Source organism: Staurois parvus, unplaced genomic scaffold (assembly GCF_062004578.1).
Source record: "Staurois parvus isolate SC_StPar_1 unplaced genomic scaffold, SC_StPar_1.0 ptg000449l, whole genome shotgun sequence".
In the NCBI taxonomy this organism is placed as follows: Eukaryota; Metazoa; Chordata; class Amphibia; order Anura; family Ranidae; genus Staurois; species Staurois parvus.
In genome coordinates, this window is record NW_028318245.1 from 4,134,728 (window position 1) to 4,147,108 (window position 12,381).

Consider the following 12,381-nt stretch of genomic DNA (forward strand, 5'->3'; position numbering starts at 1 on the left):
TCAGTGTTACAATACACCGAACATTCGATTTTTAGACCGATCATTTCTTTGTGAGTGGGCAAACATTCAACATCAGCAGGGGAGCAAATACACATTTCCTTCACTGTATGACCAAGTCGTTCCTGTTCCATTCCCACTTCAATTGAACCCTTTGAAAGTGACATTCCACGTCGTGCATAAATTGCCCTCATGTTGTACAGCGCTGAGCAAACTGTTGGCGCTATATAAATCCCGTATAATAATAATATCGAGTGGAACAAAATGACATTTCATGGTGGAACGCAGAGACAGGGAGAGAGCGGTCGTACATACCACAAATGGGGAGGAAGTGATAGCCAGACAGGAAGTGATGTAGGGTTCTAAATAGGAAGTTCCGGGTAAGAGGTGAGTCGGGAGGAAGTAGAGAGACGACATTGCTGGAACTGGCAGCAGAGGAGGTAATAAGATCTTGCTTTATATTTACACCCAGTAATGTCTGTCCTCTTCCTCCATCATCATGTCCATCCTCTTCCTCCATAGTTTCTGTGATGTCCATCTCCTTCCTCCATAGTTTCTGTGATGTCCGTCCTCTTCCTCCATAGTCACTGTAATGTCCGTTCTCTTCCTCCATAGTCACTGTGATGTCCGTTCTCTTCCTCCATAGTCACTGTGATGTCCGTCCTCTTCTTCCATAGTCACCATGATGTCCGTTCTCTTCCTCCATAGTCTCTGTGATATCCATCTCCTTCCTCCATAGTCACTGTGATATCCATCTCCTTCCTCCATAGTCACTGTGATGTCTGTCCTCTTCCTCCATAGTCACTGTGATGTCTGTCCTCTTCCTCCATAGTCACTGTGATGTCTGTCCTCTTCATCCATAGTCACTGTGATGTCTGTCCTCTTCATCCATAGTCACTGTGATGTCTGTCCTCTTCATCCATAGTCACTGTGATGTCTGTCCTCTTCATCCATAGTCACTTTGATGTCTGTCCTCTTCCTCCATAGTCTCTGTGATATTCGTCTCCTTCCTCCATAGTCTCTGTGATGTCCATCCTCTTCCTCCATAGTCTCTGTGATGTCCGTCCTCTTCCTCCATAGTTTCAGTGATGTCCGTCCTCTTCCTCCATAGTCACTGTGATGTCTGTCCTCTTCCTCCATAGTCTCTGTGATATCTGTCTCCTTCCTCCATAGTCTCTGTGATGTCCATCCTCTTCCTCCATAGTCACCATAATATCCGTCCTCTTCCTCCATAGTCACTGTGACATCTTTTACCTCGAACGGATGCCGATACACACACACGGATACATCAATTATATTACAAATACAGGGGTACCTCGGTTTACGAATGCCTCAGTTAATGTAATTTTTCGTTTACGAATGAAAATCCATTGAAAATAATGGCTCGATTTATGAATTTTTATCACAATACAAACGGATTAATTGGTTTTCAATGCATTTATGAATTAATTTTTAATCATGTCCCTGTACAGTATTTATGCCTCTAAAGTGCACTTTATAAAGAGTTTTGAACAGATAAAAGAAATTTTTTGAATACTTTTTTTCTGACCTCCAGAACAGATCAATTGGTTTTCAGTGCATCCAAGAATTCATTATTAATCATGTACCTGTACAGTATTTATGCCTTTATAGTGCACTGTATAAAGAGTTTTAAACAGATAAAAGACTGTTTTCTTTCACTTTCTTCTGACCTCTGGAACGGATTAATTGGTTTTCAATGCATCTACGAATTAATTTTTAATCATGTCATTTTATACCTTTATAGTGCACTTTATAAAGAGTTTTAAACAGGTAAGACTTTTTTTGACTTGTTTCTGACCTCTGGAACGGATTAATTGGGTTTTCAATGCATTTACGAATTCATTTTTAATCATGTCCCTGTACAGTATTTATGCCTTTAAAGTGCAATTTATGAAGAATTTTGAACAGATAAAACTTTTGACTTTTTTTGACCTCCGAAATGAATTATTTGGTTTTCAATGCATTTACAAATTAATTCTCAGTCATGTCCCTGTACAGTATTTATGCCTTCAAAGTACACTTTATAAACCGTTTTGAACAGATAAAACTTTTTTTGACTTTTTTCTGACCTCCAGAACGGATTAATTGGTTTTCAATGCATTTACAAATTTTTTTTGCAATACGAACGGATGAATTGGTTTTCAATGCATTTCCCAATTGTTTTTGCAATACGAACGGATGAATTGGTTTTCAATGCATTTACGAATACATTTTTAATCATGTCCCTGTATAGTATTTATGCCTTTAAAGTGCTCTTTATAAAGAGTTTTGAACAGATAAAAGACATTTTTTTTTACTTTTTTCTGACCTCCGGAATGGATTAATTGGTTTTCAATGCATTCCTATGGGAAACCGTGTTTCGGTTTACAAATTTTTCGCAATACGAAATGTCCTGCAGAACGAATTAAATTCGTAAAAGTACGCCTGTATACACAAATATAACCTAACTTTAGTGCCATATATTTAACTATACAGACATCATAATCAAGAACCTCTCACTGCCTTAATAATGGATGTTAAAGTGCAACTTCCCTCTCTCAGTCACACAGATTATTTGTAATCGTTATGCTGCCGGCATTAGTAAATGGATATGAAAGTAGATCATATTTACATATATATATGTACAGTCAGGTCCATAAATATTGGGACATCGACACAATTCTAACATTTTTGGCTCTATACACCACTACAATGGATTTGAAATAAAACGAACAAGATGTGCTTTAACAACAGACTGTTGGCTTAAATTTGAGGGTGTTTACATCCAAATCAGGTGAACGGTGTAGGAGTTACAACAGTTTGCATATGTGCCTCCCACTTGTTAAGGGACCAAAAGTAATGGGACAAAATAATAATCATAAATCAAACTTTCACTTTTTAATACTTGGTTGCAAATTCTTTGCAGTCAATTACAGCCTGAAGTCTGGAACGCATAGACATCACCAGATGCTGGGTTTCATCCCTGGTGATGCTATGCCAGGCCTCTACTGCAACTGTCTTCAGTTCCTGCTTGTTCTTGGGGCATTTTCCCTAAAGTTTTGTCTTCAGCAAGTGAAATGCATGCTCAATCGGATTCAGGTCAGGTGATTGACTTGGCCATTGCATAACATTACACTTCTTTCCCTTAAAAAACTCTTTGGTTGCTTTTGCAGTATGCTTTGGGTCATTGTCCATCTGCACTGTGAAGTGGCGTCCAATGAGTTCTGAAGCATTTGGCTGAATATGAGCAGATAATATTTCCCGAAACACTTCAGAATTCATCCTGCTGCTTTTGTCAGCAGTTACATCATCAATAAATACAAGAGAACCAGTTCCGTTGGCAGCCATACATGCCCACTCCATGACACTACCACCACCATGCTTCACTGATGAGGTGGTATACTTAGGATCATGAGCAGTTCCTTTCCTTCTTCATACTCTTCTCTTCCCATCACTCTGGTACAAGTTGATCTCGGTCTCATCTGTCCATAGGATGTTGTTCCAGAACTGTGAAGGCTTTTTTAGATGTCGTTTGGCAAACTCTAATCTGGCCTTCCTGTTTTTGAGGCTCACCAATGGTTTACATCTTGTGGTGAACCCTCTGTATTCACTGTGGTGAAGTCTTCTCTTGATTGTTGACTTTGACACACATACACCTACCTCCTGGAGAGTGTTCTTGATCTGGCCAACTGTTGTGAAGGGTGTTTTCTTCACCAGAGAAAGAATTCTTCGGTCATCCACTACAGTTGTTTTCCGTGGTCTTCCGGGTCTTTTGGTATTGCTGAGCTCACTGGTGCGTTCCTTCTTTTTAAGAATGTTCCAAACAGTTGTTTTGGCCATGCCTAATGTTTTTGCTATCTCTCTGATGGGTTTGTTTTGTTTTTTCAGCCTAATGATGGCTTGGTTCACTGATAGTGACAGCTCTTTGGATCTCATCTTGAGAGTTGACAGCAACAGATTCCTAATGCAAATAGCACACTTGAAATGAACTCTGGACCTTTTATCAGGTCATTGTAATTGGGATAATGAGGGAATAACACACACCTGGCCATGGAACAGCTGAGAAGCCAATTGTCCCATTACTTTTGGTCCCTTAACAAGTGGGAGGCACATATGCAAACTGTTGTAATTCCTACACCGTTCACCTGATTTGGATGTCAAATTAAAGCTGACAGTCTGCAGTTAAAGCACATCTTGTTCGTTTCATTTCAAATCCATTGTGGTGGTGTATAGAGCCAAAAATGTTAGAATTGTGTCAATGTCCCAATATTTATAGACCTTACTGTGTATGTGTAGATATATATATATATATATATATATATATATATATATATATATATATATATATATATATACACCGTATGTATAAAGTCTGCCCACACAGATGCCAGAAGAAGAAGAATCATTTTAATGCCATCATTGAGGTTTATCTCCAAAGCGCTGAGCTGAGGTTTTTTTAATTTGTTACACATATACAATGTTGAGTATTTTTGTTTTTTGGTTTTGATGCTGAATGCATTTGACATTTATTAAAATGCCACAGTTCTCAACTTCCCTCACTTTTAAACGGAGGATTATTAGTGAATCTCTACTTCTCTATGAGTTATAATGACCAGAGAGGGTGCTATATGGTCTGTCTACAGAGATCAGAGTCTTGTATGGATCACATGATCACAATGAGGATGGAGGAGGACCCAAGTCACATGACTGAGAGGATATTAGACCTCACCCTGGAGATCATCTACCTGCTGACCGGAGAGGTGAGGAGGATTCTGGGAGGTCACATGACATCACTCTTATCTCTATTAATAAAACACAGACCTGACTGGAGAGGTGAGGATTCTGGGAGGTCACATGATATCACTCTTATCTCTATTAATAAAACACAGACCTGACCGGAGAGGTGAGGAGGATTCTGGGAGGTCACATGATGTCACTCTTATCTCTATTAATAAAATACAGACCTGACCGGAGAGGTGAGGAGGATTCTGGGAGGTCACATGACATCACTCTCATCTCTATTGATAAAACACAGACCTGACCGGAGAGGTGAGGAGGATTCTGGGAGGTCACATGACTTCACTCTTCTCTCTATTAATAAAAGACAGACCTGACTGGAGAGATAAGGAGGATTCTGGGAGGTCACATAAAATTGTTTTTTCTTTTTAACAAAGCAGACTTTTCCTCCAGTGAAGTCTGGTAACCATTTTACCATCACGATGCCTTCACCTCACTCCCTGAAACCCAACAGATGCAATGAGAGGAAGATTCTGAAGGTCACCCAGAAGATCATTGATCTGCTGACAGGAGAGGTGAGCGGTGCCAAGAATTCTGGGACATTCTCCAGTAACAGACAAGGGATGTGTCTGGATGGTGACTGTATCATTGTGTGTGTCAGGTTCCTATAAGGTGTCAGGATGTCACTGTCTATTTCTCCATGGAGGAGTGGGAGTATTTAGAAGGACACAAGGACCTCTACAAGGACGTCATGATGGACAATCAACCACCTCTCACATCACCGGGTAAGAGGAGACTTTATTGTAAAGGAGAGAGCAGTACGGAGGGTCCACCTAGATCCCCCATCATCTGATAAACACATAGAAACAATGGATTCAGTCAGTGTGTGTGTTTCCTACAGATGGATCCAGTAATGGGAACCCACCAGAGAGATGTCCCCGTCCTCTGTATTCCCGGGATTCCACACAGGAAGATCACACCATCCCTCACCATCATCAGGTAGATGGATCCAGTAATGGGAACCCACCAGAGAGATGTCCCTGTCCTCTGTATTCCCGGGATTCCACACAGGAAGATCACACCATCCCTCACCATCATCAGGTAGGTGGGAATGAGCAACTGGAACACTGAATAAACTCTATGAGATGACATTCTTCTATATAATCTCTTGGTTTTTTGTAATAAATGTATCCTATCAACTTTGGGGTTTAGGGTGAAGAACTGAAAGACATCAAAGCTGAGATTAAAGAGGAGGAACAAGAGACTTTGGTGAGTGGAGATCAGCAGTCTATGGAGGAGGGGGAGATGATTACGAAAAGTGAACAGGAGGAATCTTCGCTACATATAGACACAAGTGAGTAATGAACTGCTATGAGTATAAAGTATTCTGTACACCATATGAAAGGTCCATCTCAATATAACGTCATGTTCCCAACAAATGAGGAGGAGATACTGGAAACCATACGAAAGGTCCATCTCCATTCCTCAATATAACGTCATGTTCCCAACCAATGAGGAGGAGATACTGGACACCATATGAAAGGTCCATCTCCATTCCTCAATATAACGTCATGTTCCCAACCAATGAGGAGGAGATACTGGACACCATATGAAAGGTCCATCTCCATTCTTCAATATAACGTCATGTTCCCAACAAATGAGGAGGAGATACTGGACACCATATGAAATGTCCATCTCCATTCCTCATTGTAACGTTATGGTCCCACAATACCATTGTACAGAGCAGGTGAGTATAACATGTTTACTGTTTTTATTTTTTTTTAATTACCTTTAGTAACACTTTAAAGAATCTGCAGATCATATATGGACGCGGTATTGACACTTTTCTGATCGATTTTGGAGGGAGAACAGGAGCCCAGCTGTGAGATCGACATTTCCACTGACTGGGGGGAGGAGCTAAATCTCCAGTTATTTGTGAATTGTGACATTTCTTCCATTTCTCTCCATCAGATGGCGCTGATGTCAGGAATTCCTCGGAGAGACGTCTTCTATTATCTGCTGATTGGAAGTCAGAAGATAATTCCATCACACAGGATTCTCCAGGAGTGAATCCAAATACACCCAATATCCATCACAGACCTTCCTGTCCGGAGACATCAATGGATCCCTCTGATCAGGGGGAATCTTCTGACCAATCACATACTAGGAGTGCAAATGTCCATTTAGGATCCCACACTGCAGATAGATCAACAGATCCATCTAATCCCAAGGAATCTTCTTTACCACAGGAAGGAGTTCACAAACACAAGAAAATATTCTCATGTTCAGAATGCGGGAAATGTTTCACTGTAAAAAAAAATTTTCTCAAACACCAGAAAGTTCACACGGATGAGTATCCATTTTCATGTTTAGAGTGCGGTAAATGTTTTAAACAGAAGTTCAATCTTTTTACACACCAGAAAATTCACACGGGTGAGCGTCCTTTTTCATGTACAGAATGCGGAAAAACTTTCTCCAAGAAAGGGAACCTAGACGAACACCAGAGAATTCACACAGGCGAGCATCCGTATTCATGTTCAGAGTGCACAAAATCTTTCACTCATAAAGGAAACCTTCTCAGACACCAGAAAATTCACACAGGTGAACGTCCTTATCCATGTTCAGAGTGTGGGAAATGTTTCACTCAGAAAGGGGACCTTGTTAAACACCAGAGAATTCACAGTGGTGAACGTCCTTATTCGTGTTCCGAGTGCGGAAAATCTTTCAACGAGAAAAAAGCACTTCTTAGACATCAGAGACTTCACGTGGATAGGGTTCCTCATTCATGTTCAGAGGGCAGAAAATCTTTCTCTAAGAAAGGAAAGCTTGTTAAACTCCGAAAAAGTCACAAGGGTGAGCATTCTTATTCATGTAGAGAGTACGGGAAATCTTTCTCTAAGAAAGGGAACCCAGATGAACACCAGAGAAGTCACACACGTGAGTGTCCTTTTCTGTGTTCAGAGTGCGGGAAATATTTCACTAAGAAAAAAGTTCTTGTTAAACACCAGAAAATTCACACCAATGAGCATAGTTATTCATGTTCAGAGGCCGGGAAATGTTTCACTGAGGAAAAGGAGCTTTTTAGACCCCAGAGTATTCACACGGGTGGGGGTCCCTATTTTTGTTCAGAGGTCACTGAATGTTTCTCTGAAAAAAGTCACACGGGTGAGCATCTTAATTCATGTAAAGAGTGTGGGAAATTTTTCTCTACAAAAGGGAACCTAGATGAACACCAGAGGAGTTACATGGGTGAGCGTCAGTATTCATGTACAAAGTGTGGGAAGATTTTCTCTAAGAAAGGGAACTTAGATGAACACCAGAGGAGTCACACGGGTGAGCGCCCTTACTCGTGTTCAGAGTGCGGGAAATCTTTTGGTCATAAAGGAAACCTTGTTAGACACCGGAGAATTCACACAGGCGAGCGTCCCTATTCATGCTCAGAGTGTGGGAAGTTTTTCACTCAGAAAGGAGATCTTGTTAAACACCAGAGAAGACACACGGGTGAACGCCCTTATGTGTGTTCAGAGTGCGGGAAATCTTTTGCTCATAAAACAGTTCTTATTAACCACCAGAGAATTCACACAGGTGAGCGTCGCTATTCGTGTTTAGAGTGCGGGAAAGGTTTCATTCAGGAAGGAAACCTAGTTGAACACCAGAAAGTTCACACAGGTGAGCGCCCTTTTTCATGTTCAGAGTGCGGGAAATCTTTTACTCGGAAAAAAACCCTGGTTGCACACCAGAAAAGACACATTGCCGAGCGCGCTCACTGTGTTCAGACTGCAGGAAGTGTTTTACAACTAAAGGAAGTCTAATTAGACATCTGGGGGAATGCACCAGCTGAGTCCCTGACGACTCGGACAAAATTTTACTGACTGTGTATTGCCAGCCTTACATCAGTGCTAAAATAAAGGACCGATCTTATATTGGCTTCCTTCAGTCAGCGGTCATCAGGAATGACGATGTCCCTACACTGGTGGTCAGTAAGATGAAAGCATAGACCACCCAACAGAATACGGCTGCAGGAGACAGATTGGAGAAACAGGTAAGAGAGGAGAATGTAGTGTGGATGGTGGGGGGAGGAGAGCTGTCAGAAAAAGTAGTGTGGATGGTGGAGGAGAGCTGTCAGAGAATGTAGTGTGGATGGTGGGAGGAGAGCTGTCAGAGAATGTAGTGTAGATGGTGGGGGGGAGGAGAGCTGTCAGAGAATGTAGTGTGGATGGTGGAGGAGAGCTGTCAGAGAATATAGTGTGGATGGTGGGAGAAGGAGGAGGAGAGCTGTCAGAGAATGTAGTGTGGATGGTGGAAGAGAGCTGTCAGAGAATGTATAGTGGATGGTGGGGGAGAGCTGTCAGAGAATGTAGTGTGGATGGTGGGTGAGAGCTGTCAGAGAATGTAGTGTGGATGGTGGGGGAGGAGAGCTGTCAGAGAATGTAGTGTGGATGGTGGAGGAGAACTGTCAGATAATGTATTGTGGATGGTGGAAGGAGAGCTGTCGGAGAATGTAGTGTGGATGGCGGGGGGAGAGCTGTCAGAGAATGTAGTGTGGATGGTGGGAGGAGAGCTGTCAGAGAATGTAGTGTGGATGGTGGGGGAGAGCTGTCAGAGTATGTAGTGTGGATGGTGGGGGAGAGCTGTCAGAGTATGTAGTGTGGATGGTGGGGGAGGAGAGCTGTCAGAGAATGTAGTGTAGATGGAGGAGAGCTGTCGGAGAATGTAGTGTGGATGGTGAGGGGAGGAAAACTGCCTGAGAATGTAGTGTGGATGGTGAGAGGAGAGCTGTCGGAGAATGTAGTGTGGATGGTGAGAGGAGAGCTGTCGGAGAATGTAATGTGGATGGTGGGGGGAGGAGAGCTGTCGGAGAATGTAGTGTGGATGGTGGGAGGAGAGCTGTCGGAGAATGTAGTGTGGATGGTGAGAGGAGATCTGTCGGAGAATGTAGTGTGGATGGTGGGGGAGAGCTGTCGGAGAATGTAGTGTGGATGGTGGAGGAGAGCTGTCGGAGAATGTAGTGTGTATGGTGGAGGAGAGCCGTCGGAGAATTTAGTGTGGATGGTGGGGGAGAGCTGTCGGAGAATTTAGTGTGGATGGTGGGGGAGAGCTGTCGGAGAATGTAGTGTGGATGGGAGAGGAGAGCTGTCGGAGAATGTAGCGTGGATGGGGGATTAGAGCTGTCGGAGAATTTAGTGTGGATGGTGGAGGAGAGCTGTCGGAGAATTTAGTGTGGATGGTGGAGGAGAGCTGTCGGAGAATGTAGTGTGGATGGTGGAGGAGAGCTGTCGGAGAATGTAGTGTGGATGGTGGAGGAGAGCTGTCGGAGAATGTAGTGTGGATGGTGGAGGAGAGCTGTCGGAGAATGTAGTGTGGATGGTGGGGGAGGAGAGCTGTCGGAGAATGTAGTGTGGATGGTGGGGGGAGAGCTGTCAGAGAATGTAGTGTGGATGGTGGGAGGAGAGCTGTCAGAGAATGTAGTGTGGATGGTGGGAGGAGACGGAGGAGAGCTGTCAGAGAATGTAGTGTGTGGATGGTGGAGGAGAGCTGTCAGAGAATGTAGTGTGGATGGTGGGGAAGAGCTGTCAGAGAATGTAGTGTGGATGGTGGGGAAGAGCTGTCAGAGAATGTAGTGTAGATGGAGGAGAGCTGTCGGAGAATGTAGTGTGCATGGGGGAGGAGAGCTGTCGGAGAATGTAGTGTGGATGGGGAGGAGAGCTGTCGGAGAATGTAGTGTGGATGATGGGAGGAGAGCTGTCGGAGAATGTAGTGTGGATGGTGGGAAGAGAGCTGTCAGAGAATGTAGTGTGGATGGTGGGAGGAGAGCTGTCAGAGAATTTAGTCTGGATGATTGGAGGTGAGCTGTCAGAGAATGTAGTGTGGATGGTGGGAGGAGAGCTGTCAGAGCATTTAGTGTGGACAGTGGAGGGTGTGACGGTATTGAGTTCCGATCGACCACAAAACAAGAGCTGTCAGAGAATGTAGTGTGGATGGTGGGAGGAGGCGGAGGAGAGCTGTCAGAGAATGTAGTGTGTGGATGGTGGAGGAGAGCTGTCAGAGAATGTAGTGTGGATGGTGGGGAAGAGCTGTCAGAGAATGTAGTGTGGATGGTGGGGAAGAGCTGTCAGAGAATGTAGTGTGGATGGTGGGGGAGGAGAGCTGTCAGAGAATGTAGTGTAGATGGAGGAGAGCTGTCGGAGAATGTAGTGTGGATGATGGGAGGAGAACTGTCGGAGAATGTAGTGTGGATGGTGGGAGGAGAGCTGTCAGAGAAAGTAGTGTGGATGGTGGGAGGAGAGCTGTCAGAGAATTTAGTCTGGATGATTGGAGGTGAGCTGTCAGAGAATGTAGTGTGGATGGTGGGAGGAGAGCTGTCAGAGAATGTAGTGTGGATGGTGGGGGGAGGAGAGCTGTCAGAGAATGTAGTATGGATGGTGGGGGGAGATCAGCCAGACCATTTAGTGTGGACAGTGGAGGGTGTGACGGTATTGAGTTCCGATCGACCACAAAACTCAATAAGGAACACAGTGGAACCCTTTTTTTACTAAAATTTGCTAGTTTGCAACACAAATTAGATGACTCTTTTTTTTCTGTAGGGTCAGCAGAGAATAACCTCACTGCATACACCTGTACCAGCACACATCTTAATCTGCAGGCCATGGATGCCATTAGGCTCCTTTAGTAGAAGACCAACAGCTTGAGGGCCACCAGTTTGACACCCCTGGTCTATATGGTACAGAAGGCTAATTAGCCACATCACATCCCCTAAGGCACGGGTGTCAAACTGGTGGCCCTCCAGCTGTTGCCAAACTACAAGTCCCATGAGGCACTGCAAGATTGGCAGTTACAAGCATGACTCCCAAAGGCAGAGGCATGATGGGACTTGTAGTTTCGCAACATCTGGAGGGCCGCCAGTTTGACACCTGCTCTAAGGAGAATACACATCAGAACTATACCAAGGTTAGAACAATACCAAGGACGTCTGCCCACATTTTGAAAAATGACATTGTCAGAGGGTCTGCTGGGAAATGATAAAAAAACCTCCGCACTCCTACTTCTCACCCCTTAAAACTTGTGATTGGGGATGGGGGGAGGGGAGTCAAGGCTCAATGATGCAACTGCAAATCAAGAGCTCTCCTTTACCATCAAAACAAACAACGTCTGTCAAGTTTTATTTTTTGAGGGCCAATTACTCTGAAATCTCTGATGAATTTTAAGCTCACTGACTGAACTCTGCTGGAACCCCAAGGTACCCGGACTTTATTAAGTACTTTTGATCCATTTTTTTTTTTTGTATTGCTGTTGTAACATTGTATTTAACTATTGCAATCTTTTTTTCTGCACCATTTTCCTTGTCTTGTATTAAACAATATTTTAAAATCATTAAGCTGATCTCAATGTACTAAGCTGGGACTTACGTCAGATCATGTTCCTGGGATATGCCCGCTTTCTCTGTCACGTACCTGTCTGCTGTTACGAGATCCTGGATTGCTGGGATGTTTTCCTCCGTACAGGTAGTTGCTGGCCTTCCACTGCGAGGGGCATCTTGGACAGAGGGGTTCCCCCTTCTTGAATTCCGCCACCCACTTTTTAACGGTGGAATAGGAAGGGGCATCCTCCCCTAATGTTTCCATCATGTCCTTGTGGATGTCCTGTCCA

The 12,381-nt window shown here is 43.6% G+C and overlaps 1 protein-coding gene across 1 annotated transcript; it reads left to right on the forward strand.

Moving 5' to 3' along the window:
* Positions 1-397: 397 nt before the first annotated feature.
* On the forward strand, positions 398-12,105 carry LOC149453379 (uncharacterized). The gene is given in 8 exon segments (XM_089688250.1): positions 398-437; positions 4,641-4,757; positions 5,172-5,309; positions 5,396-5,519; positions 5,636-5,835; positions 5,947-6,088; positions 6,706-8,499; positions 8,502-12,105. Coding segments are annotated over 7 exon segments (2,574 nt in total). The 5' UTR covers positions 398-437; positions 4,641-4,655; the 3' UTR covers positions 8,576-12,105.
* Positions 12,106-12,381: the final 276 nt, after the last annotated feature.